The sequence below is a fragment of the Lampetra fluviatilis genome, chromosome 4, assembly GCF_964198595.1.
Source record: "Lampetra fluviatilis chromosome 4, kcLamFluv1.1, whole genome shotgun sequence".
NCBI classification, from domain to species: Eukaryota; Metazoa; Chordata; class Hyperoartia; order Petromyzontiformes; family Petromyzontidae; genus Lampetra; species Lampetra fluviatilis.
In genome coordinates, this window is record NC_136278.1 from 955841 (window position 1) to 980101 (window position 24261).

Below are 24261 nucleotides of genomic sequence, written 5' to 3' on the forward strand. Positions count from 1 at the left end.
GTGCATCGAAAAATGGGAGGGGTGGGGCTGCGTGGAGAGGGGAGGGTGGGGAGGGGCTGGGTGGGGAGGGCTGGGTGGGGTGGGGCTAGGTGGGGGGTGGGAGGGGAGGGGCTGGGTGGGGTAGGGCTGGATGGGGCTGGGTAGGAGGGGTGGGGCTGGGTGGAGAGGGGCTGGTCACCCCGTGGTGCCCTTATAAAACTCAACGTTTAACCTACTCACGCCGGCTTGTGCCCGCCCTCACAGTCGGCCATATTTGCGGAATACACCACGCCGCCGTTGACCGAGCAACCCGACGTTCCTACCAGCTCCCTCCGCAGGAATGTGTTCACCTCTGACGCACCTTCGTTACCACCATCTTCACCAACACGAGTGCGCACATCTCGAGATGTTTCGTTTGAATCCCGCACCTCGTATTAGCACGGTTGGCTACGTACGGCGCGAAAGAAGTTCAACATACAGACGTACGTAATCGTATTTTCTGAAGGTTCCCGCATTTCTTTCCGAGGTTTTTCGTTTTTTAGAATATTCGCAGCTGGCCAGGAGGTGGCAGTGTCTCTCCACTTCAAGCGCTCCGGTCCTCTTCCACAAGCTGCCGAAGCCGCCTTACTATCAACAAGAAGAGCAAACATGTCTCATTCATGTATCCGTCTCTCCGCGTAAAAATATAAAAGTATTTCTGACACAACCCATCCGCCTTCTGGGAGTGCACAATCCATCTCAGCAGCATCGACTCAGGACAAGAAAAATTGTTCTCAAAAGCTCGGCTCGCTTCATTCAATGCTGGTGAACTGCCAGATGATTATATTCAAGGACGCTCCTCTCCTCAAAACATGGGGTCCTAGTTCGACATAAATTATACAATTCACAAAACGAATAAATAATTAGCGTCGTAAAAATATATAACAAAATTATTCACCTCTAACAAGAATTATTTTACACATCGCATCGGCCACAGCCTTCTGGGAGAAAATATTTCCTGCCGCATTGATCGAACATCAGCAAACTGTGGACTGGTTTGGACATTGACTCAGTGTCTCATGATGAGACTCTCATCATTAGTTCGGCTTGCGTGAACCGACGGTGGAGAACTGTCAAATGTTTATAAGCAAGGACCCTCTCTGTTAGATCTGGGTCCTAATTCAATGAAAATCTCTATAATACACAACTCAAAATATAAATTATATAAAAACACATTTGTCAATAACACTCTGGCCTCAAAAGGAAATAAAATAATATCCGACGTTTCGGGCAATGGCCCTTCTTCATAGCACATACATGCTTTATATAAGGGATGGGAGAGACTGGAGAGAGCGCAACACGGCGGTAGACGGCATCCCAGCACCAACAGGGGCAGTCGGGGCAAACGGGACAGCACCAACGAGCCCCAGGGAGGCATCCTTGGGGGATTTGCTTCAATCGGCAGGGGGACAACAGCACAGTCCAATGAAGTCCTAACAATACACAACGAGTCCAGCAGCATTCAGCACTGATCAACAACAAGGTCAAGGGAGTAATGTCCTGTGACAGTGCAATGCTGATGCGGCAAATTCAGCCACACGAGTAACTCTGCTACAAAAAAGCCGGTGCAAATTTTAATTTAGTCGCAGAAATGCTATTAGACACCATCTGAATGACGTCATCATTACACCCAGAACGACATCGTCATCGTTCCCATCATCACCCCCAACATCACACGAGTCATTCACTTCCGACATCGTCAATTATCATCTACATCGCAGTCATTACGGTTATCACCCTTACTCCCATCAGTCATCATCAATCGTGACCACCACCATCGCCACCCCCTTCATCAGTAGTCCCATCATCATCATCAAGTGATCATCACCACCCCCATCCTCATCTTGGTCACTCCATCAGCTGGGGACCACGTGGAGTCGCGGCCTCGTCAGCTGATCGCCGGGGGCGTGTCATGACGTCACCAAACCGATGCTTCCCATTGGCGGAGCGCGGGAAACGTCCCCCAGTGCACGTGACGCGCTCGGCCAATTGGAGGACCAAGTGACGTCAACTATCAAACCCTCTCCCACGTGTCCGGTCGAGCCCCCAAGACCCTCCCCGTATCAGGACGCCAGGTCCCCTTTAGCCCCCCTTGGCCAACGACCTCACCACACCCCGAGCTTCACTCCCCCCGAGACCGGGAATCCCGGACACTCCAGACTCGCTGCCCGAGAATCAACGACCCCGAGACCAGAACGCCAGGACCAGGACCCCCTCGCCCACGTCCGCGTTGCCGGTGTCCAAAGCCAAGGTCCCCCGTCTCCTTGGGCCGCAGCCAAGAACCGGTCCCTGGAGCCTCGTTCAACGCGAATCTCCCCTTCGGTTGTCGTCGGCTCGTCCGCGTTACTGGTGAGAGACACGCGGGCTGAGAGACACGGGCTGCGAGACACGGGCTGAGACACGCGGGGTGAGATTATAGGTGTTACACAGAGGTGAGTCACAGGGGAGCGGGATGGAGACTCAGGCGGCGGTGGCTCTAAGCACTTGGCCTGGAATGCAGCTCTGTGGAGGCAGCAGCGATGTTGGTGGATCACACACAGATGTTCCCGCGGGGGTCGAGGAGGAGCCGTGTACCGTGCCTCGTTGGGAGAAGGCAGTGGGCAGTTAAAGTGCGCCGCAATGCAGAGGATATCGTCTGTTCCTTCTGCGTGGGATCGAGTGTTGCGTCCTCGCACGCGCGGGGTTCCGCCGGTTGCTTCGGTTTCCTCCCACGCGTGTGGAAAAACAGAACTCCTCAAAGCGGCTGGAGACATCTGAACTCGTCGATAGCTTAGGCTGTGTCAGTGCTGCTACTACTGCTGATGCTACTGCTGCTGTTGCTATTGCTGCTGCTACTACTGCTGCTACTGCTGCTGTTGCTATTGCTGCTGCTGCTGCTACTGCTGCTGTTGCCATTGCTGCTGCTGTTGCTGCTGCTACTGCTGCTACTGCCTCCAAACGCGGTGGGCTGTGGTTACTCGGCGATTGTTAGAAAATCAATGTCGCCGTGGATTTGTGTTAGGAAACTAACACACTACCGCACTGTACTATTACACAACAACGATGAGCGGGGTGTGGGGGGTGACATTGGCTCCGAGTGAGACGGTTGACGCGGAGGCTTTCGCGAACGAATCTGCACGTTCTGTTCACGTGACGGACCGTGCTATTCGGCTGTGTCGGGTTTAGCGCCGCAACTTTTACGCGATCTGAGCCGAGGAGGCTCCGGTTCAAAGCGGGCCGTCGAGTTCCCCGACCGGATAAGTTGCTCGCCCCCCCCCTGCACCCCTGGGGGGGCGGGGGCGGCGACTCCCCCTGACGGACCCCGGTGACCCGGTGGCGGTGACGGGGGACGACGCCCCTCGGCCGCTTGGCGACGTTGACGGTGACGGGGGGGGGGACGTTGGGGGTGGGTGCGGGGGGGGGGTCAGGGCCAGGTTATCTGTCGCCCCGGACACAAATAGCGACCAATGGGGCCCAGGGGCAGAGGCACGGCCCCTGGGGGGGGGGGGGCTGGTATCCCCCCCCCCCCGGGACCAGGGCTGCTGCTGCACACATCGTGGGCTGGCCGGGCGAGGACTGTCGACATTTGGGGGGCGGTGGTGTAGTGGTTAGCGCTACGCTGCGCCAAGAACCCGGCGTCCCGAGTTCGATTCCCGCTCACGGTCAACACCACCAGTGACGATTATCTGAACCGGTCCTGAGCCTCCCCTTGGTCGACTCGGCTTCACATGAGTACCTGGTGCGGTGTGTCGTAACACATCGTCAGTGGGAAGACAAAGACGGCCGGGCGTGGTGCTGGCTACCCAGCCCCTCGTGTGCCCCTCTGGCCTGCATAGGTGAAGACTGCAGAGGGGATCATCCTTGTGTGCGTGTGTCGTGGTGGTGGTGGTGGAGTTCGGCAACCCACCGCCAACTTGTCAGGATCCGAGTCGAATCGAGGAACACCGAGGGGGGGTTTCATCATCTCGCCGCCGCCGCCGCCACCCCCACGGTTAGAAGTTAATTTAATTAATGTAATTAACTTCTTAAGCACGCGACGGCAACCCGCGTCATTTCGTGCTTTATTTTGTTTTTTAATTTTCGTGTTTTATTTTTTGTTTTCTATTTTCGTGTTTTATTTTGTGTTTTCTTGTCGTACGATTATAGAGCGGAGTATGGCTGCGGAGTGAAATGGGGGGCCGCGTGTGCCCGCGATGAAGGCTGCCGCCACGGCGGCGGCGGCTTCCTCCTCGTGGTGGCGCAAGTTCGATTCCCGCTCGCGGAGAATGTCTGTGTAGTAAACATCGCCACTGGGGAGACAAAGGCGGCCGGGCGTGGTGCAGCCACACCCTCCCCCGCTCGTGTGCCGTGCAGGCCGCCTTAGGCGATCATTGACAGCGCCTGCCCCCAGCAGCGTGTGGAGACGACACGGGGGGGCAGGGGGGGGGTCTTTGTGCCTCTGGGTGTCCGTGTGTCACGGTGGCTTTACAGTACGGGGGAGAGCTTTGTCGGGGTGTGTTTGTGTCGGGGTGTGTTTGTGTGCGTGTCTCTGTGCATAACTGTGTCAGTGTGTTTGTGTACATGTCTGTGTCAGAGTGTTTGTGTGCGTGTCTCTGTATCTGTGCGTGTCGGGGTGTTTGTGTGCGTGTCTCTGTGCGTGTCAGTGTGTTTGTGTGCGTATCTCTGTGTGTGTGTTTGTGTGCGTGTCTCTGTATCTGTGTGTCGGGGTGTTTGTGTGCGTGAATCTGTGTGTTCTAGCGTTTTGCCCGTCCAAGAACGGGTGTATTGCAGTAAATCTGAAACTTGCAAGCGACAAGCAGCCTGCGACGTGATATTCATCGCATCAATTCGTGTGCAATTTGTAAGGGCGCGGTGACACAGACATATTTCATTTAAAGGTTACAATCCTTTACTCTCTGGTTCTTTAGGTAAAGTCACGTAGAAATAAAATAAATAGAATGTTTCGATTGCAACACAAGCAACCGTCATCAGGTGTGAATGCAAGCTCGGAGAGAGACACTGAGACACATACACAGAGAGACACACATAGAGAGACAAACACAGACACGGAGAGAGACACACATACAGAGATAGACACACATACACAGAGAGACACACATACACAGAGAGACACACATACAGAGAGACACACATAGAGAGACAAACACAGACACGGAGAGAGACATACACAGAGACACACATACAGAGAGAGACACACATAGAGAGACACATGAGTCTCTCCTCTATGCATTCACACCCGATGACGGTTGCTTGTTGCAATCGAAACGTCGTATTCTTAATTATTTACTTTATTTTCTTTCTACGTGGCTTTACCGAACGAACCAAAGAGTAATCCCTGCAGTCACGAAAGCTTCAAATCAAGTTATAATCCCTTGTTCATAATGACGTCCTTTTTACTTCGATGTCTCAACAGCGTTACGGAGATCACGTGATGTGAAGGTTCTGCCTTTGTCGTGAGAGTTGTGAGTTGACGCCGAGGGGGGAGGAGGGGCCTCGGCCCCCCATCCGGAGTGACGTCAGCCGCTAATTATTATTTATGGGGGGGTCCATTTGGAGGACGTCACCGGTTCATGATTATTAATGTGGGGGCTGTTTGTGTAGTTACGTCACCCGCTCATGAATATTAATGAGGGGTGGGGGGGTGTCCATTTGGAGTACGTCACCCGCTCATGAATATTAATGAGTGCGTGTCTGTGCGTGTCTCTGTGCGTGTCAGGGTGTGCGCCAGTCATGATGCTGTCCACGCTGCGCCGCGCTGGCACCTTGGGGATTCGCTCCGTAAGCTCAACGGCGACCGTGGGGGGCTCGGCCCCCCGACAGCGAGCACGGGACGGAGCCCCCCACCACCTCTCCCCCACCCAGGTGATGTCCCGGGAGGAGCAGTACGGCGCCCACAACTACCACCCCCTCCCCGTGGCGCTCACCAAGGGAAAGGGTGAGTTGGGGCGGTGAGGCGTGTGGTACAGGACAGAGTGGTGTGGTGAGTGGGGTTGTGTTGTAGTTGAGGGTAGGGCGATGTGGTGGTGTGGCATAGGGTAGTGCGGCCTACAGAAGGGGTGGTATGGTGAGAGGTGTCATGTGAACTGGTGTGGTCGGATGTGGAACGATGCTTCATTTGTTAATTCTGGATCTGTCATGCCCACGATTCGGCCGGATGGGAACTCCTGCATCCCCAACGTATGCCCATGGCCTTATGTCTCCACATGATGCATGTGTTAAAGTGTTCCCATGTTTCTGTTCCGTCTCTCCCCGCCTGTCCTCAACGTTTCCCTACGTGTCCCCGCCTCTCTTCCCCGCGTGTACCCCCCCCCCCTATCCCAGGCGTGTTTGTGTGGGACGTGGAGGGCAACCGCTACTTTGACTTCCTGAGCGCGTACAGCGCCGTCAACCAGGGCCACTGCCACCCGCGCATCGTGGCGGCGCTCACGGAGCAGGCCCAGCGCCTCACGCTCACCTCCCGTGCCTTCTACAACGACGTGCTCGGGGAGTACGCGCAGCTCATCACCTCGCTCTTCGGATACAACAAAGTGCTGCCCATGAACACCGGTCAGTGTTGCCTCAGTGCTGCCCATGAACACTGGTCAGTGCTATCCCCTCTGGTGCTGCCCATGAACACTGGTCAGTGCTGCCCATGAACACTGGTCAGTGCTATCCCCTCCGGTGTTGCCCACGAACACCGGTCAGTGCTGCCTCAGTGCTGCCCATGAACACCGGTCAGTGCTGCCCTCGGCACCATTTCACTGAAGTGGTTGGATGGTGCAGAGGTCAGCTGGCACCACTGGGATTGATTCCAGGTTTCAGCCGCCTGCAGTCAAACAGAGTTCTTAGGTTTTCAAGTTTATTTTGTTTATCCAGGTGCGAACTTGAGTCCATGATAGTCTCATCTGCAATCGTGACCTGTGGTCTTAATCTGACAGTAGGGGGTGATTGCGATATATCCCAATTGAGCAATATGCGGTGTCATTTTTTAAACAAATTTGGACCATGATGCCGGCATACAATGGCCAACTCTTTTAGGACTACATCAGGGATCTTTCATGTCCACTATGTTGCAGATGGCATGGCGCAGCATTAAACAGGGTGGTTGCTGGATTTGGTGTGTGTCGGCAGTAAGGTGACGGCGTGCTGTTCTCCCCTTGTGTGTAGGCGTGGAGGCCGGTGAGACGGCGTGTAAGCTCGCGCGCAAGTGGGCATACACGGTGAAGGGCGTGCGTCAGTACGAGGCCAAGATTATCTTTGCCGGTGAGTGTGCCTGTGTGTGCATGCGTGTGGATTGGTGGCACATTTTAGCACACTACACTATGAACTCTGTGACCCGAGTTAGATTCTTGCTCATGGCCAACAGGTCCTGGGCCTCACCTAGGTCGACTCAGCCTCAAATGAGTACTTGGTGTAAAACGACAGCACTGGGGAGACAAAAGTGGTCGGCCATAGTTCTGGCCACCGAATCCTTCGTGTGCCTTGATGGGCTTCATAGGTATCATTAACAGAAATTCGTCCTTACAGTCTGTTTAAGCTGAGGGATCTTGGTGTGCTACATTTGGACTCTGGTGACCCGAGTTCCCAGCCATGGCCAACATCGGTCTCCCCCCATGTTTCCCGGTGTCCTTGTGTCTCCCTGAGTTCACCCCCTTGTCCCAAATTCTATGACCTCATGTCCCCGTCTGTCATGTCGCAGAGGGCAACTTCTGGGGTCGCACCCTGGCGGCCATCTCAAGCTCCATGGACCCCTCGAGCTACGAGGGGTTCGGCCCCTTCATGCCGGGGTTCCAACTCGTCCCCTACAACGACATCGAAGCCCTCGAGGTCAGTAATCGGAGCGCTCCCTAAATAAGGACTTCCTGATTTTAAGGAGTCAATTTGCGACCGTGTGTATTGTGCCTAATGTGTTACATTAGTAGTGGTGTCTTTTTATAAACAAGTGGCCAGTAACGGAGAGCACTGTAGACTATGTAATTGATGACACATCTTTCACATTGGGCAAGGTTGGCAACGTTGAGCGTTTGGGAAAGGAGACGACGGGAGGTTGGTGGACATGCTGCATGTGTACACGTGTACCCGTGCGTGCATTACATAGTGTACCCTACAGTTTTATGCAAGAGGTGTACTACCCTGTGTGCTGTGCCCCCCACCAGGTTGCGCTCCAGGACCCCACGGTGGCAGCGTTCATGGTGGAGCCGATCCAGGGGGAGGCGGGAGTCATCGTCCCCCAGGAGGGATACCTGCGGCGTGTGCGGCAGCTCTGCACGCAGTACAACGTGAGCAGCACACCGAACGGTGGTCTGGTGGTTAGGTGTGATGGTGGTGTGGAAATGGTGTAGTCTGATGGTGGTGTGGTTGTGGTGTGGTATGCGGGTTGTGTAGTGTGCTGGTATGGTAGTGGTTTGGGATAGCTACGAAACGTGCAGTAGCTTTGCAAGCATCACCAGCACACCGCCCAGTGGTGTGATGTGTCAGAGTGGAGATATGTGCTGTGGTTGTGTTGTAATGGTGTGATGTTGGTGGTTGCAGGTTCTGTTCATTGCGGACGAGGTGCAGACTGGGCTGGCGCGCACCGGTCACCGCTTGGCGTGTGACTACGAGGCAGTGCGGCCGGACCTGGTGTTGCTTGGCAAGGCCCTCTCCGGAGGCCTCTACCCGGTGAGCGCCGGCAGCTGCAGTGCAGTAATGGTGGGGTTCGTGATGATGTGAGAATGCGGTACGGTCTCACACTATGGTTATAGAATGGTGTGGTTCCCAGGCATTTACGGTGCATGGGACCTTGTATGATGGTGCGGTGTGACCTAGGTATCAGCCGTGCTGTGCGATGACGAGGTGATGCTCACGATCCGCCCCGGAGAGCACGGATCCACGTATGGGGGGAACCCCCTCGCGTGCCGCGTCGCCATGGCAGCACTTGAGGTACCTGCGGAGGAGGAGGCACCTAACAACCAGGGTTGCTTAGCAACCGGGGTCACTCAATACCTGGCAACACACGTTGCCTGTCATGCTGGCGACCATGTATGTGTGTAAATGTGTTTGGGGAGCGGTAGGGTAGTGGTTAGCGCACTGCACTATTAACTTGTGTTCCATTTCTGCTCATGGTCAACAACAGTAACAATTATCGGAACTGGTCCTGGCCCTCCCCTAGGTCGACTCAGCCTCAAGGAGTACCTGGTGTGATGTATAAACACCACTACTAGGGAGACAAAGGCGGTCAGGCGTGGTGCTGGCCAGCCACCCCCTCGTGCGCCATGTCTGCATTCAAAGGTGCTTGCTAACAGCACTTGCCCCAAAAGTGGGTTAATGTTATATGGGGGAAATGTCTTTGTAGGTACTGGAGGAGGAGGGCCTGGCAGAGAACGCCCGTATTATGGGCGAGCTACTCCGCTCAGAGCTGCGCAAGCTGCCAAGCTCGGTGGTGAGCGACGTGCGGGGGAAGGGCCTCCTCAACGCCATCGTCATCAACCCAACAGAAGGTAAGCTCACGCACCACACACCACGTGCACAACCACACACCACGTGCACAACCACACACCACGTGCACAACCACACACCACGTGCACAACCACACACCACGTGCACAACCACACACCACGTGCACAACCACACACCACGTGCACAACCACACACCACGTGCACAACCACACACCACGTGCACAACCACACACCACGTGCACAACCACACACCACGTGCACAACCACACACCACGTGCACAACCACACACCACGTGCACAACCACACACCACGTGCACAACCACACACCACGTGCACAACCACACACCACGTGCACAACCACACACCACGTGCACAACCACACACCACGTGCACAACCACACACCACGTGCACAACCACACACCACGTGCACAACCACACACCACGTGCACAACCACACACCACGTGCACAACCACACACCACGTGCACAACCACACACCACGTGCACAACCACACACCACGTGCACAACCACACACCACGTGCACAACCACACACCACGTGCACAACCACACACCACGTGCACAACCACACACCACGTGCACAACCACACACCACGTGCACAACCACACACCACGTGCACAACCACACACCACGTGCACAACCACACACCACGTGCACAACCACACACCACGTGCACAACCACACTAGGAGGGGGGGTGGGGGACACGCCTTGTCCCCCAAGATCTCCATTTGCACCCCTAAATCCCACATGGTCTCCAAGTTATACTCCGGTCCCCACACATCTGCACCCCATTTTCCGTGTCTCTGTTTATATCCCCATGTATCTCGGACATCCTGTCTGCGTTTTTCCTCGACTACACTCATATCCCAGTCTCTACTTGCACCCTTGTGTATCGCACCATGTGCTCTTCATGTGGACCCATAGTTGCCTCCATCATATGCGGTCCCTTGGCTTTTTTAATATCCTGTTCTTTGCCCGTCCCTGTAACATTCCTAAAGATGTTTGCCTGTTCTCAAATTGACCTGTATCCCTTATTCCTGAGTCCATGTACCCCCAACCCCTTCAAATAATACCTTCTGTTCCCCCCCCCCCCCCCATGCAGATTATGACGCGTGGCAGCTGTGCCTGCGTATGCGCGACCGGGGCCTGCTGGCCAAGCCGACGCACGGAGACATCATCCGGTTTGCGCCACCGCTCGTCATCACTCACGACCAGATGGAGGAGTGCATAGATATCATTCGCAGCACCGTGCTCTCGCTGTGAGCGTTGCTCGCTCGCATTCTCAACGCTCCCCCCCCCCCTCGTCTCGCGTAGTTTTGGTCGAAATGGCATAACGTAGTCGTCTTTACAAACTCGCGGTTTATTTTGTTCTCGGGCGCTGACGCGCGAGGGCATTCACTTGGCACTTTGCGGAGGGGGCAGCACTTACACCAAGCCCAAACACATGAGGCCCCCTCCAGCCTGAAGAATGTGGGGGCAGGAGCTGCCCTATGAGGGGGGCCCGGTCTCCCTGGGTGGTGGGGACGAACCGGAGTATGGATGGCGTGTACGCGCCTGTGTATATGTGTGTAAGTGCGAGTAAATAAACACTCCTCTGCTTGTGCCCTCCTTGTCCGTGTCACATTTCTCACCGTCAGCCACACTGGAAATGCTCGGTGGTGATAGACAACACCCAGGTCCCACCACAGCAAGCACAAATCTCCTTTGACCCCGTGAGGACGCTGGTAGAACCCCTGCCACTTGGAGTGGGTACCACCTGATTGGTGAAGGGGTCAGAGGTCCTGCTTGCATGAGTCTGTGGCTGCTGTTGAGGGATCTGTCCCAGTGGCTCCCGTTTTGGTGGTGGACACGGCCCCTCCCTCGCTCCCCGGTCTTTCCCAGTGCTTGGAGTTGAGTCCTTCGCGGTTGCGCGCAATCTCCACAGCCAAGAACTGGATCCTGGTGGCTTTAGGCACAGTAGGGTTGGGTTAGTACTTGTGTGTACTGCATTCTGAGTATGCAGTGTGAATGAACATATAGCTTGTGTATAGCATGTGTGTCGGTGTGAATGTCGTGTGTAGCACTTGCCTGAGTATATGGGTGAATGTGTAGGTGTGGCTAGGCGAGATTATCATTGGTAATGGATCACGAGTGTGGGCAGTGGTTGGCGCACTGCACTATGAACGCAGCAAACCTGAATTCAATTCCTGCTAACAGCCAACATCGGTGACAAATATCTGATCAGGTCCAGGGCCTCCCCTAGATCGACTAAACCAAACAGTGGAATCTGGTGCAGTGTAAACATCAGCCGTGTTGGCCTTAACAGCTGCTAGCTAACAGCACTTCCACAAATCGTCTGTCAAGCAGCTACACAGTGGATCTTGTCTTGTTGTCTGCATGCAGCTGTGTTGTTACTGCTTGTGCTCGTCGGCAAGCCGCCCATACCTAGGATGGTGTTGCTTTCCGAGTACGGCTCGGCGCTCTCCAGTCTCAGCAGCGTCCCGAAGTTAAAGTCGTCGACTCTGCCCTCAAACTCTAGGCAGAAGGAGCGCCACTTCTGCAGGCGAAGGGGAGGGAGGGAGCACGGTTGAAGTACAATACATAACGCGGGTCAACAAGGCCACAATGCACGCGCATCTCACACCACACTGTGCAGAAGCAGTACGCACGTGTTCACTTTGTAGTGAGAGAGCAGAGTCAAAATAACTTTAGTCGTGACTTGAACAGGGGAAATCGACCAATGGGTCTGTGAGTCAATATAATAATAAACATAATTTACACCTTGTCATGCAACTGCATCAGCATAGGGCGCTATATAGAATCAGTGGGCTTATTTGTTTTCGAGAGAGAAAAGGAGGCAGTCGGTCATAGGCAGAAGGAAAAAAGGTATGCTTTGAGTCTGGACTTGAACTGGATCAGGGAGCAGACAGGACAGGCAGCTGCTGGAAGGGAGATCCATAAGTGGGTTGCAGACCAAATGAGGGCAGCATGCGAATGAGCGACCTCCACGTTAACCTATGACTTCCCCCCCCCCCCCCCCCCGAACTTGATGCCCATGTGACCCTAAAGTCCCCCACCTCCTTGGCTTCCGGAGACTTGAGATGCTCGTGGCTGAGAGATTGCAGCGGGAGCGCTGGGAATGCGGCGCGGAAAGCCGAGTAGATCTCATCGTCGTTTGGCGACAGATGCAAGAAGCGGGGATCGACGGAGCACAGCAGCTGTGGCGGGGGGGGGGGGGGGCACAGTCACCAACAGCATCCACGTGAGACACCAACAGTGACCAATAGATCCTCACAGGATATCCAGAGACCCCAATAAGGTCTGCACGGATCCCCAGAATTTCTGCAGATAGCCAAAGGATCGTCACAGATTCCCACTGGATCCCGAAAGGCACCCCCTAATAACTTAGAAATGGTCCCCGCACGGCCTCCAAGAGAAATCGCTGACATCCCATTGCTGAGTACATTATTCGGCAATGCTGCATTGGCAGTAGTGCACAAGCACACATAACACAAACTCAATACATTCATCAATACCATTGACCTAAAAATAAATATATAGACCAAAATAATATGTAACGTGTCAGGCAATAGCCCTCCATGTGTGTGATGTGAGAATGAGTGATGTATTGTCTAGTGTGAGTGGGTTTATGTCTGAATGATGAGTGGAGTGAGTGGGTATATATGTGTAGCGTGAGTGTGGTGTTTGCAAGTGGTGTGCATGTGTAGTGTGAGGTGAGTGGAAGGGTGTGAGGGTGGTGTGTGTGTGTGGGGGGGAGAGTGTGTGTATGCGAGTGATGGTCACCCACCCCCTCGTGTGCCGTGTCGGCCTTCATAGGTGCTCGCTAACAGCACTTGCCCCAACAGTCTTCATGTGTGCACGTGTAAGTAGTGTCAGTGGGGGTGAGTGTTGTGCACGTGTGGCATGAGTGGGGGGGTGTGCATGTGTGTGTGTGTAGCCTCACATTGTAATGCACCTCCGCGAACTCGTGCGCCTTCATGGCCCACAGCATCTCCACTTGCTCCTGCGGTCGGGGTCATCGGAATCAATTCCACGGCGACTCAATCGTAGCGATGCCCAGCGAGTTTAGTGCATTGTGGTCCTCTTGCCTTGGGTCTCCATCAGACAAACATTTGAGCAATTGTGATGCAGAGAAGGCCAACTGTGGACCGGCTTCATCCCTACGATGACTCCTCAAGTGCATTAGTCACCTATGCTGCAAAAGCAGCCTCTGGCGAAAGTATATGGGTCGTTGCTTGGTACCGAGGCAACCATCACAATAATACTAAATGTATGTGCAGTCCAATTTAGGCTCTGCGCCGAGGCTAGGCACATTGTACAAGCTCAGCCCCCCTTGCACACGATGCAGCGTCCACTCGCCCAATGCCTGGCGGCTAACCCGAGCCACAAATAGCACGCTCGTCAACAACACCGGCGTGGCCTTCAACGTGCGTTTGTGGGAAAAACAACAACAGGCAACGTGGATAAACTTGCTCTGTGTAGTACGGCACGCGCCTCCTGATACCGAGGTCACGCAATTAGCACGGGAACAAGGGCCGGTGCGTCCCCTTGTGTCGTGCTGTGCACGCAGTGCCCGCGGTGGTGGTGGTGCTGCTGCTGCTTTGGCAGAGGCGTACAACCAACAAGACGCGCGGCGCATTCGTCAATAGCACGGCGTGGAACTATACAATAGTCGACGTTTCGGGTCACGGCCCTTCTTCACAGCACATGCGTGGATTTTACGCGGATGTACGTGCTGAGATTGTGTGCGATTTAAGATGTGCTGTGAATGGTCACTGCCCGAAACGTCGCCCGTGCACGAGGGTAACTCACGTGGTTGCCGTAGGCCTCGGCGGGCAGAGACAGCGCGTCCGCCGCGGACATGGCCATGCCGGGGCCCTGGAAGACACGCGGGGGGTGGTGGGGGGGGGACACGGGGACTCGGTTACGTCGTCATCCTCCTGGTCCCCTTCGCTCGGGGGTCTCGGGGGGTCTCGGGGGTCGTGGCGGGGGTGAGAGAAGGGGGCGAGTTACCAGGGAGCCGAGCCCGAAGTCCGTATCCGCCATGCCGCCTCGTGACGTGTTCCGTGCGCGGCGTATGACGTCAGGGTGACGTAGATAAAATTTACGCGGATGACGTCATCGCTCGTACAGCGGCGACCGCCGTTAAAATTGACGCAATTGTCCGATGCCCCTTAAATAGGATAATAATAATTCTAGATTTGAAGCTTTCGTGACTGCAATGATTCATATTCTCAGGTTGTTTTCGGTAAAGTCACGTAGGTAAAAACATTAAAAAGTAAAAAAATAAGAATCACGACGTTTCGGAGGCAACACAAGCTTCCGTCTTCAGGTGGTACCGTCACAGCCACGACAGCTGTATCAAGTAAATGAGAGATTGCAGGAGTTACCACTGCGTTTATATAATGGTTGGAGAAGGTGGTGGGGCAAGGGCCGCATACTTATTATTAATATGGTAAGGTGAGGTTTGAGACTAAGAATAGACTGCGTAACAAAGGCTGAGAACAAAGGCTGAGCCTTTGTTATGGAGAGGTGCGGTTTGTGACTCAACCTGTAACAAGAAGGCCACCACTAAACATGGTAAAACTGTGATGGTTGTCTGTCAAATAATATTGGCAAATAAGTGTAGTTAAATCTTTTTTGTATGGTTAATCACATCTTTCCAATGATTACTCAGTTTGTAACCGTCATCACGGTTGAAATTATGTCTGTGTTTGTATATTTGTACACGAAGCCATACAAATATACAAACACAGACATAATTTCAACCGTGATGACGGTTACAAACTGAGTAATCATTGGAAAGATGTGATTAACCATGCAAAAAAGATTTAACTACACTTATTTGCCAATCTTATTTGACAGACAACCATTACTGTTTTACCATGTTTAGTGGTGGTCTTCTTGTTACAGGTTGAGTCACAAACCGCACCTCTCCATAACAAAGGCTCAGCCTTTGTTATGCAGTCTATTCTTAGTCTCAAGCCTCACCTTACCATATTAATAATAAGTATGCGGCCCTTGCCCCACCACCTTCTCCAACCATTATATAAACGCAGTGGTAACTCCTGCAATCTCTCATTTACTTGATACAGCTGTCGTGGCTGTGACGGTTCCACCTGAAGACGGAAGCTTGTGTTGCCTCCGAAACGTCGTGATTTTTATTTTTATTTTATTTTACTTTTTAATGTTTTTACCTACGTGACTTTACCGAAAAAACCTAAGAATAGGATAATAATACTTTTGATGTAAAGCTTTCGTGACTGCAGCGATTCATATTCTTGGTTCTTTCGGTAAAGTCACGTGGAAGGGAAATAATAAAATGATAAAACAATAAAATTGTCACGTTCTAAATTTCCTTGCTGTGGATTTCACAGCCGATGATGATTGCTTGTGTTGCAGTCGAAACGTGAGCATTTTATTGTTTTATATTTGTATTATTGTATTATTTCCCTTCTACGTGACTTTACCGAAAGAACCAAGAATAGGATAATATTGACTTACAACTTTCGTGACTGCAGGAATTAATATTATTTGGTTATTTCGGTAAATAAAATAAAAACTACGACGTTTCGATCGCAACACAAGCGACCGTCTTCAGGAGGGAAAAAGCGTCGTAGTTTTTATTTTATTTATTTTTATTATTTTTTCTATCTACGTGAATTTACCGAAAGAACCAAAGAAGAGGATAATGAGGCGACGTTTCGGGAAATAGCCCTTCAGCTCAACCTCATGATGGGCCGTTTCTCGAAACGTCGACTATATATTTTTATAAGACCACACACAATGATATTATTGAGTTTTTTTGTTCCTGTATTTGTTAATCACCGACAATATTCATCGGTGACGTAATTCTATCTGAATCAGCGCCAAAGCAAGTTCGCTGTGACGTCATCGTCCATTTCATTCACGGCCCGTTACGGCTGACGTCATTCACCAGCAACATCGTGTCAGTGACGTCACCTGATTCGCTCGAACTGTTTACAGTGCCGGGGTGACGTCACGCGGGCCAGTGTCACCCGTCCTGACGGATCGCGCTCTCGCCTCCCGGGTACCCGCCACGGCTCCCGGGTACCCCCACGGGTACCCCCCCCCCCCCCCCGGGTACCCCCACGGGTACCCCCCCCCCCCCCCCCGCGTATCGCCATGGAGCCCCGCGGGGTCACCAAGGCCTTCGCCAAGGTGAAGCGACGCGCGGCCACAGCGGCCACGGCGGCGCCGCCGAGAGACGAGAAGAGGAACCGCGGAGAGGGGGAGGAGGGAGGTGGTGAGGATGCAGCGTGAACCACAGCACGCTCACCACACTACATTCACCACACTGCACCACACTACACTCACCACACTGCACCACACTGCACTCACCACACTGCACCACACTACACTCACCACACTACACTCACCACACTCACCACACTACACATGCCACACTCACCACACTACACATGCTCCACTCACCACACTACACTCACCACACTGCACCACACTACATTCACCACACTACACTCACCACACTGCACCACACTACACTCACCACACTGCACCACACTGCACTCACCACACTGCACCACACTACACTCACCACACTACACTCACCACACTCACCACACTACACATGCCACACTCACTATACTACACATGCTCCACTCACCACGCTCACCACACTACACATGCCACACTCACCACACTCACTATACTACACATGCCCTACTCACCACACTCACCACACTACACATGCCCCACTCACCACACTCACCACACTACACATGCCCCACTTACCACACTCACCACACTACACATGCCCCACTTACCACACTCACCACACTACACATGCCCCACTCACCACACTCACCACACTACACATGCCACACTCACCACACTTACCACACTACACATGCCCTACTCACCACACTCACCACACTACACATGCTCCACTCACCACACTCACCACACTACACATGCCCCACTTACCACACTCACCACACTACACATGCCCCACTTACCACACTCACCACACTACACATGCCCCACTCACCACACTCACCACACTACACATGCTCCACTCACCACGCTTACCACACTACACATGCCCTACTCACCACACTCACCACACTACACATGCCCCACTCACCACACTACACATGCTCCACTCACCACGCTCACCACACTACACATGCTCCACTCACCACACACATCCCACACTAACACTCACCACACACACACACCACACACACCACACTCACACACACACACCGCACCGTACACACCGAACAGGCGATCACGCGCCCTGTACCCACCACACAGGGACCGCTTCACAGCCGTTCCGTGGTAAACTCGCGACCCGCGGCCGTCACGGCCCCCGCCAATTCACTGGACAAGTTCCCCTCCAAGGTGACACCGAAGATGTTCAGGTGCGTGTCGAATAGCTGTCAACCCCGTATCAGCGCCCTACCTGAGGACAGACCAATTCGGAACTCATTGGTCACCCCGTGCCCCTTAGAAATCTCATCGTTCATCCTGCAAAGTCCCATCGCGAGGGAGAGACACAAATAGACAACATTTTATTTTTTGCCCGTATTGAAACGGCTGCACGCCGTATGGACCCCTAAACTCAATTTCCCTGCACAAGAACACGGGGTAAACCGCGATGGGCCACTGCAGGTGTTCCTCAGGGATCCGTCCTGGGTCTCCCCTACTTTTCTCGGTCTGCATTCTCAGTCTACATCTCTCCGATGAGGCATGGCTGATGACACTCAATCACACGCCACTCTCAACCTCTGCTCAGGGCCCACTCAATCTTGACAATTGTACCTCAGCCTTACAGCACCGGTTTCGGTTAAATCATCGCTTATTAAACTCCAAAAATCCGTGGCTCCTTTCCTAGCCATCAGGCAGCGAATCACCACCGCATAGCCCCCTCAAAATCCTCTCATCTCTGGCCGTCAGTCTCTCAAATCACCTTGACGCAGGAGCCTCGGTGAGAGAGATCGATGCGAGCCCCTCTCCAGCTGTGCCGTCGATGGCGGAATCGTGCATTCTAGGCGTTCAAGCAAAATAAGCACGATCGGTACCACACTCGGCTCACTTATGCTACATGCACTCCCCACTCATCCATCACACCCCACCGCTCACCCCACTACTATCACCACGCACACCACACACCCTCCCCAACAATGACACCGCACTTAAACCCACCCCACACTCACAATTTCTTACACCGCACTCCACACACTTTCCCTACCCAACACTCACCCACCGAATGCACGATACAAAAACCGCACCGACTCCCCCCACTAACCCTATTCCGCTACCTCCCCCCCCCGTCACAGCGCCCCCCTTTCTGCGGGCCGTGCGCGCGTGCGTGCTCGCGGCCGGGCTGGGCCGCGCTCGTGCCGAGCTGCTGGCGTCGCGGCTCCGCGCCCACGGAGGCCGCGTCTCCCCGGACCCCGCCGACCCGGCGCTCACCCACCTCCTCGTGGCCGAGGACGTCACCCCCCAGCGGCTGCTGCGTCTGCTGGAGGCGGCGGGGCCCGGTGGGGCCGGCGCGTGGCCGGCCGGGGGACCTCGGCCCGTGGTGGTGCGCGTCGCCTGGCTCAGCGATTGCGTCGCGGCCGGCGAGGCGCTCGACCCCGAGCCCTACCGGCTCGATCTCCCGGCGCGCGAGGAGGCGGCGGGCAGGGGGGCCCCGCTCGCCGGTAACGGCCGGGAGGTCCGAACCCCGCCGGGCGGGGGTCCCGTCCAGCGGGGGGCCGCCCCCGCCGTGGCTACGCCGCCAGGGCCGCCGCCACGCACCGCCGTGAGTTGCGGGGTGACCCCAATCACGCACGGAGGGGGCATCGGATGGGGAAGGTTCACGCCGACGCTGGCACCGTTGCCGTTGCTGGTCCCGAGATTTGGCTCGAGGCCGTGCCGACAGCGGCAGGCAAAACCCGACGTGCAACGAGAGCAGAACGCGTAACTTGGGTGGGTTGACCGCGGTGGGTTGAGTTAAGGTTTGGGTATGAACAATGGTCAGGGGTGATGAGGGTTAGCGGTAGAGATAGCAATGGGTTGACTTTGGTTGGTGGTTAGTGCTAGCGGCATAGCTAGTATGCGGGTAAGCTGGTGTGGTTAACTTCGTGGTGTGGCCACCCCTGTGCACGAGTGTCTACAATCTACGTCTGTCACCACCTGACTATAATCGCGCCATTACAATCACAGTGCAACTGTAATTCAAGGTAACCCCACTTGTGTAAAAAAATACATGTTCAGCCACCACTGTCACGTCCTTCCCAGCAGGAGGAGACAGGCGGTGGAGGTGCGAGCGACGATGATAACGAGGAGGAAGCCAGGCCCAGCGGCGCTGGTGCCGTCACCGCCACCGACATGGAGGCTCTGCTCACAGGCGCCAGTCGGAGCTCTCCACCAGAGGCGTCGGGTCACATGGACCTCCCCGATCAGGTACCCGCCGGTCACCAACGAACAATGACCAGCGTGGGAACGGGTGGGTCACACAACCGTCGCGGATGACGCGGCGAGGCCTTCATCCAACAGTGGATCGGCAAAGAGCTGCACGTTACCGCCATGATTATCAATCCGGCGAGGGCTGCGAGCAAGCGAATCGGGTAGAACTCGCGCCTGTCGGTCGCAACACCCTGTCTGACGCCGCACTTGTCCCCGTTTCCCCGGTCGCAGGCAGCCGCTGCCGAGGTCCGCTCGGGTGCTGCGAGTGGGCAGGACCCCGGGGCGTCCGCGGCGCCGGCGCCCGCGTCGCTGGGCCGCTGGGTGTGCGCCGAGTCGTCGGAGCGCAAGCGCGTGAACCACAACGCGCACATCACAGACAAGCTGGAGGTGCTGGCGCGCGCGTACCAGCAGACGGGCGACCGGTGGCGCGCCCTGGGCTACAGCAAGGCCATCAACGCCCTCAAGGCCCACCACAGGCCCGTCACCACGTACGAGGTGCCCGACTCGGCGCCCGTCGCCACGCTCGCGACCCGCGGGTATTTGCGCTGCGTGCCTGCGAGGGGGTGGGCGGATACGATACGGGAGGATGCGGAGCTGAGTGGACTTTGCCGATGGCTGGTACTAGCGGTGTCGAAGGTCGGTCTCGGTGGAGGAAGCTCGTGAAGGTCGCTACTGGGCAGTTGGAGGTAGTCGCCCTCCAGCAAGATCGGAGGGTAGAGGAGCGACACTCGGAGTGTCAGGTGGATAAAGACGCAGCAAGGTGTCACAGTGGGGAGCGAAGTGATCGCAGTCGGTTGACACCTTGGCCTATCCCATAACCCTCCTGCCAGCAAGTCTTTAAGACTTCACATGGCCTCAAAGTACAAAGTGCACCTAGCCTGGCTCTAGCATCGTGGCAACATCGCCTCCACTTTAAGCGGTGAACAGTACCCGCCGCTGTCATTGTTCACGTGTGCACAAGTGAACACGTGCGAGCGTGTTGGTACGTGCATGTGAGTGCGCAGGAGGCGTGTGCGCTGCCGGGCGTGGGAGAGCGCCTCGCCAAGAAGGTGGCGGAGATCGCGCAGAGCGGGGAGCTGCGCCAGCTGCAGCACCTGGACCCCAGCGTGGGCGTCATCGCCACCTTCACCGACATCTGGGGCGTCGGCAGCAAGACGGCGCAGGCCTGGTACCAGCAGGTGCGACGAGGGGTGGTGGTGGGGGGGGTCTGGGTATTCGGTTGTGGGGGCTAGCGCGCAGGCAGTGTCAAGGCTGGGGTACGTATTTGCGCATGAGGGTTAGGTCACCATTGTGTGAGATCGGGGTGGTTAACGCAGGACGAGGCTTCGGGCATCGCTGAGTTTGGCAAGTTTAGCGCTAAAGGTTAGGGGCACAGTATCGGCATGTGAGGTGGGTGAGTGGGGGGGGTTAGTGCGTTTTGCAATGGGGTGTATGGTGGGGTGAGGGACGTGTGTGGTAGGGTGAGTGGTGGGGTGTGAAGGACGAATGTGGTTGGATGTTAAAGGTTTAAAGTCCTGTATAGCGATGGTTAGAGTTGCTGCATATTTGGCGGGGTCATTGTTCGTATCAGGGTTGGGGTGCTGGCATGTGAGGTGGGGTCAGTGCGAGGTTCCAGTGGGTTTGCGTGTGTACGCTTGTACGCAGACACACGTGTGTACACGCGCGTACACACGTGTGTGTGTTGAGCATGGGGAGCTCTAGTGTATTGGCTAGCGCTTTGTACTTCGAACCCGGCGATCCGGCCAACATCGGTGACAATTATCTGACCCTTTCCTGGGCCTTCCTTAGTACATGGTGCGGTGTGTAACCATCGCTACTCGGTATACAAAGGTGGTCGGGTGTGGTGTTGGCCACCTACGCCCAAGTGTGCTGTGCCGGCCCTCATAGGCGTTCGGTAACAGCACTTGCCGCAACAGTCCGTTAAAGGCTATTAGGGGGGATCTTTGTCTTTGTCGAGCAGGGCCTGCGGACGCTGGACGACGTGCGGGCGCGAGCGACGCTGACGCGGCAGCAGCAGATCGGACTCCGTCACTACGACGACCTCCTACTGCGCATGCCCCGTGCGGAGGCCCACGACATCGAACGCACGGTGAGGCCAGTTAAATAAAAGTGTTGGAACGCGTTGTATAATTAATGCGTAGTGTAATTTTTTCCTATTTAGTGGTGGTATTAGTTTTCGTTGTTGTGGTTGTTACCGGTTGCCGCGGTTTGTGTATTGGAGGCTATCGTGGCTGATGGATTGGAAGTGGTTGTGGTCACCATGGTTTGTGTGTCGATGCAGGTGTTGCGTGGTTGGTGCGGTAAGGTGTGCGCGTTGGTACCGCTTGCCCTGGTAGAAGACGCAGCGCTGCTCTGTAGGGATCGTGGTTGGTTGTGGCGGTCGTGGTTTGTGTATCGCCGTGATCGTGGCTGCCGTGGTTTGTGTGCCGGTGCGGTTGTTGTTGTGGCGGCGGGCGTGGTTAGGTGTGCGCGGCGGCACTCGCGGTGGACGCGGCGCTACTGTGCGTGGCGTGCGGCTCCTACCGCCGCGGGAAGAGCTCGTGCGGCGACGTGGACGTGTTGGTGACCCACCCCGACGGGCGCTCGCACGCCCTGGTGCTGCCCCGCATCCTCGCCAGCCTGCACGCCTCTGGTAGCGCCAGCCCCGCTCCCCGCATTAACGGCACCGCCAACCCACAGCCGACACCGCTTGTACCACCACGCAACACCGTGCACCCCCGGCACCACCAGCATTACCGCACACACCACACGGAGAACTAGAACAATCGGTGGCACCAGGATCATCTGCACCACCGTTTGCAGCACAGCCACCTGCGAGTGCAGCTCAGATGGTGCGTGTACATGTGGTCTGCATGTACGTGATTTTACGTGCGGATGTACGTGTGTGTGTGTACTTGTGCATTCAAATGGCGGCTGTTGTTGTTGGAGCAGTAGTGCAGCAGCAGTCAGCGCGCTACGCTACAAACCCAGCAACCCGAGTTCAATCCCCACTCACGGCCAACACCAGCGACGAATATCCAAACCAGTCTTGGTTTGGATATCAACTCATCCTCAAATGAGTGCCAGGTAAGATCTGTCGGGAGACAAAGGCGGCCAGGAATTATTCTGGCTAACAGCACTGTTGAGGCTATGTGACCTTTGTCGTTGTGCGAGCAGGCTTCCTCACGGATGACCTGGTGTCGCACGATGAGGGCGGCGCGCAGCACAAGTACATGGGCGTGTGTCGTCTGCCGGGGCCCGCGTCCCGGCACCGCCGCCTCGACCTCATCGCGGTGCCGCACGACGAGTTCGCGTGCGCCCTGCTATACTTCACCGGCTCGGCACACTTCAATCGCTCCATGCGAGCGTTGGCTCGCACACGAGGTGCTCGCTCGTTCGCTCGCCCGTTCACCCGCTCGCCCGTTCACCCGCTCGCCCGCTCTTCCACTCATCCACAGGCTCGCTTGTCTACCGCCACCTCGCGTGATCTTACACACACTCATCCACTCAACCACACAGCCGCTCACACACCCATCCACACACTCACCTGCTAACCCACTTATCCACTCGCACTCAGACTCGTGTCCCCCCGCATGTCCCTCCCTCTGCCACGCAGGCATGAGTCTATCGGAGCGCGCCCTGAGTTCGGGGGTGGCGAGGGGCGGGGGCGGGGGGAAGGTGGGGGCGGGGATGGCGCTGGCGACGCCGACGGAACGCTCCGTCTTCGAGCTGCTGGAGCTCCCGTTTCGGGAGCCGCACGAGCGCGACTGGTGACACGGACACGCACGGGGGGGGGGGGATGGGGAGACACGGGGGGACACGTGAGGATGTGCTGGGGATAGACGCCGTGACGCATGTGGGACACGTGGTGCTGTACCGCATGTATGTTGAACCTCTTTCCAACCGTACGTAGCCGACAGTGCTAATGGGAGGTGCAGTTAGCGGTGCATGTGTGGTGTTCCTACCGCACGGTGGTGCGGTCGTGGTCGTGGCGTCGTATGGTCGGTGTGGTTGCCGGCGTGTTGGGCGGAGTGATACGGCGTGGTGGTGTGGTGAGGTGGTTGTGTCCATGTGCCTGTGGTTCACTTTGCCCCGCGGGTTCTGTTGATGTCCACCTCTCATGCCCGGTCGGGTGCTCGCACGTCTCGTAACTGTATCCACACTTCACGTGAAACATCGTCGTTCTTATAATGATGATTGATGTGTGATATAACCCAACCATGGAGACTCCGTGCGTGCTAAAACTACAAAGCGCCGATGAAGCACGCACACATTCACCGGGCCTTGCTTACAGATATTACCCAAAGTAAATTTTTAAAATCTAAAAATTGTAATCATGTTGAGTTTACTTAGGGACGGTGAAAAATACCAAGTTTATCTTGCAAAAATAAAAACATGAGCCCCA

General features: G+C 55.4%; 3 protein-coding genes across 9 annotated transcripts; 2 read left to right on the plus strand and 1 right to left on the minus strand.

Moving 5' to 3' along the window:
* The first annotated feature begins 1930 nt into the window (after positions 1-1930).
* Positions 1931-11040, plus strand: OAT (ornithine aminotransferase). Of its 5 annotated transcripts, XM_078855281.1 has the most exons (11): positions 1931-2367; positions 3834-3988; positions 5714-5932; positions 6319-6543; positions 7144-7239; positions 7676-7803; positions 8133-8255; positions 8509-8637; positions 8785-8898; positions 9311-9455; positions 10540-11040. In XM_078855281.1, the coding sequence occupies exons 3-11, from the start codon at positions 5728-5730 to the stop codon at positions 10698-10700; spliced, it is 1326 nt and encodes a 441-aa protein (XP_078711407.1). In that variant the 5' UTR covers positions 1931-2367; positions 3834-3988; positions 5714-5727; the 3' UTR covers positions 10701-11040. The 5 variants fall into 5 exon arrangements, with proteins under 5 accessions (XP_078711407.1, XP_078711406.1, XP_078711409.1 ...); XM_078855280.1 differs by lacking the exon at positions 3834-3988 and having other exon boundaries at positions 1932-2367; XM_078855283.1 differs by lacking the exons at positions 1931-2367; positions 3834-3988 and adding an exon at positions 2398-2425.
* PBDC1 (polysaccharide biosynthesis domain containing 1) lies at positions 10782-14534 on the minus strand. Its single transcript, XM_078855285.1, has 6 exons — positions 14451-14534; positions 14250-14315; positions 13381-13440; positions 12494-12634; positions 11862-11973; positions 10782-11382 (listed from the first exon to the last, which is right to left on the minus strand). Exons 1-6 carry the CDS (start codon positions 14481-14483, stop codon positions 11210-11212), a joined length of 585 nt encoding a protein of 194 aa, XP_078711411.1. The 5' UTR covers positions 14484-14534; the 3' UTR covers positions 10782-11209.
* A 2034-nt stretch (positions 14535-16568) lies between these two features.
* Positions 16569-23633, plus strand: POLL (DNA polymerase lambda). 3 transcript variants are annotated; one of them, XM_078855286.1, is made up of 9 exons: positions 16569-16704; positions 18764-19230; positions 19710-19874; positions 20109-20372; positions 20882-21055; positions 21838-21966; positions 22341-22509; positions 23034-23240; positions 23473-23633. In XM_078855286.1, the coding sequence occupies exons 1-9, from the start codon at positions 16584-16586 to the stop codon at positions 23628-23630; spliced, it is 1854 nt and encodes a 617-aa protein (XP_078711412.1). In that variant the 5' UTR covers positions 16569-16583; the 3' UTR covers positions 23631-23633. The 3 variants fall into 3 exon arrangements, with proteins under 3 accessions (XP_078711412.1, XP_078711413.1, XP_078711414.1); XM_078855287.1 differs by having other exon boundaries at positions 19713-19874; XM_078855288.1 differs by having other exon boundaries at positions 16569-16701.
* Positions 23634-24261: the final 628 nt, after the last annotated feature.

What these genes read in the sequence shown, in the direction of transcription:
- OAT (XM_078855281.1), top strand. Translation starts at nt 5,728, where the DNA reads ATGATGCTGTCCACGCTGCGCCGCGCTGGCACCTTGGGGATTCGCTCC. An exon ending in GGCGCTCACCAAGGGAAAGG is followed by an intron (nt 5,933 to 6,318) that starts GTGAGTTGGGGC and finishes CCCCTATCCCAG; the next exon opens with GCGTGTTTGTGTGGGACGTG. An exon ending in GGCCAAGATTATCTTTGCCG is followed by an intron (nt 7,240 to 7,675) that starts GTGAGTGTGCCT and finishes GTCATGTCGCAG; the next exon opens with AGGGCAACTTCTGGGGTCGC.
- PBDC1 (XM_078855285.1), bottom strand. Translation starts at nt 14,483, where the DNA reads ATGGCGGATACGGACTTCGGGCTCGGCTCCCTG. An exon ending in TCGCGGAGGTGCATTACAAT is followed by an intron (nt 12,635 to 13,380) that starts GTGAGGCTACAC and finishes CCCCCGCCACAG; the next exon opens with CTGCTGTGCTCCGTCGATCC. An exon ending in AGTCTCCGGAAGCCAAGGAG is followed by an intron (nt 11,974 to 12,493) that starts GTGGGGGACTTT and finishes CTTCGCCTGCAG; the next exon opens with AAGTGGCGCTCCTTCTGCCT.
- POLL (XM_078855286.1), top strand. Translation starts at nt 16,584, where the DNA reads ATGGAGCCCCGCGGGGTCACCAAGGCCTTCGCCAAGGTGAAGCGACGC. An exon ending in GGCCCGTCACCACGTACGAG is followed by an intron (nt 20,373 to 20,881) that starts GTGCCCGACTCG and finishes GTGAGTGCGCAG; the next exon opens with GAGGCGTGTGCGCTGCCGGG. An exon ending in AGCGTTGGCTCGCACACGAG is followed by an intron (nt 23,241 to 23,472) that starts GTGCTCGCTCGT and finishes TCTGCCACGCAG; the next exon opens with GCATGAGTCTATCGGAGCGC.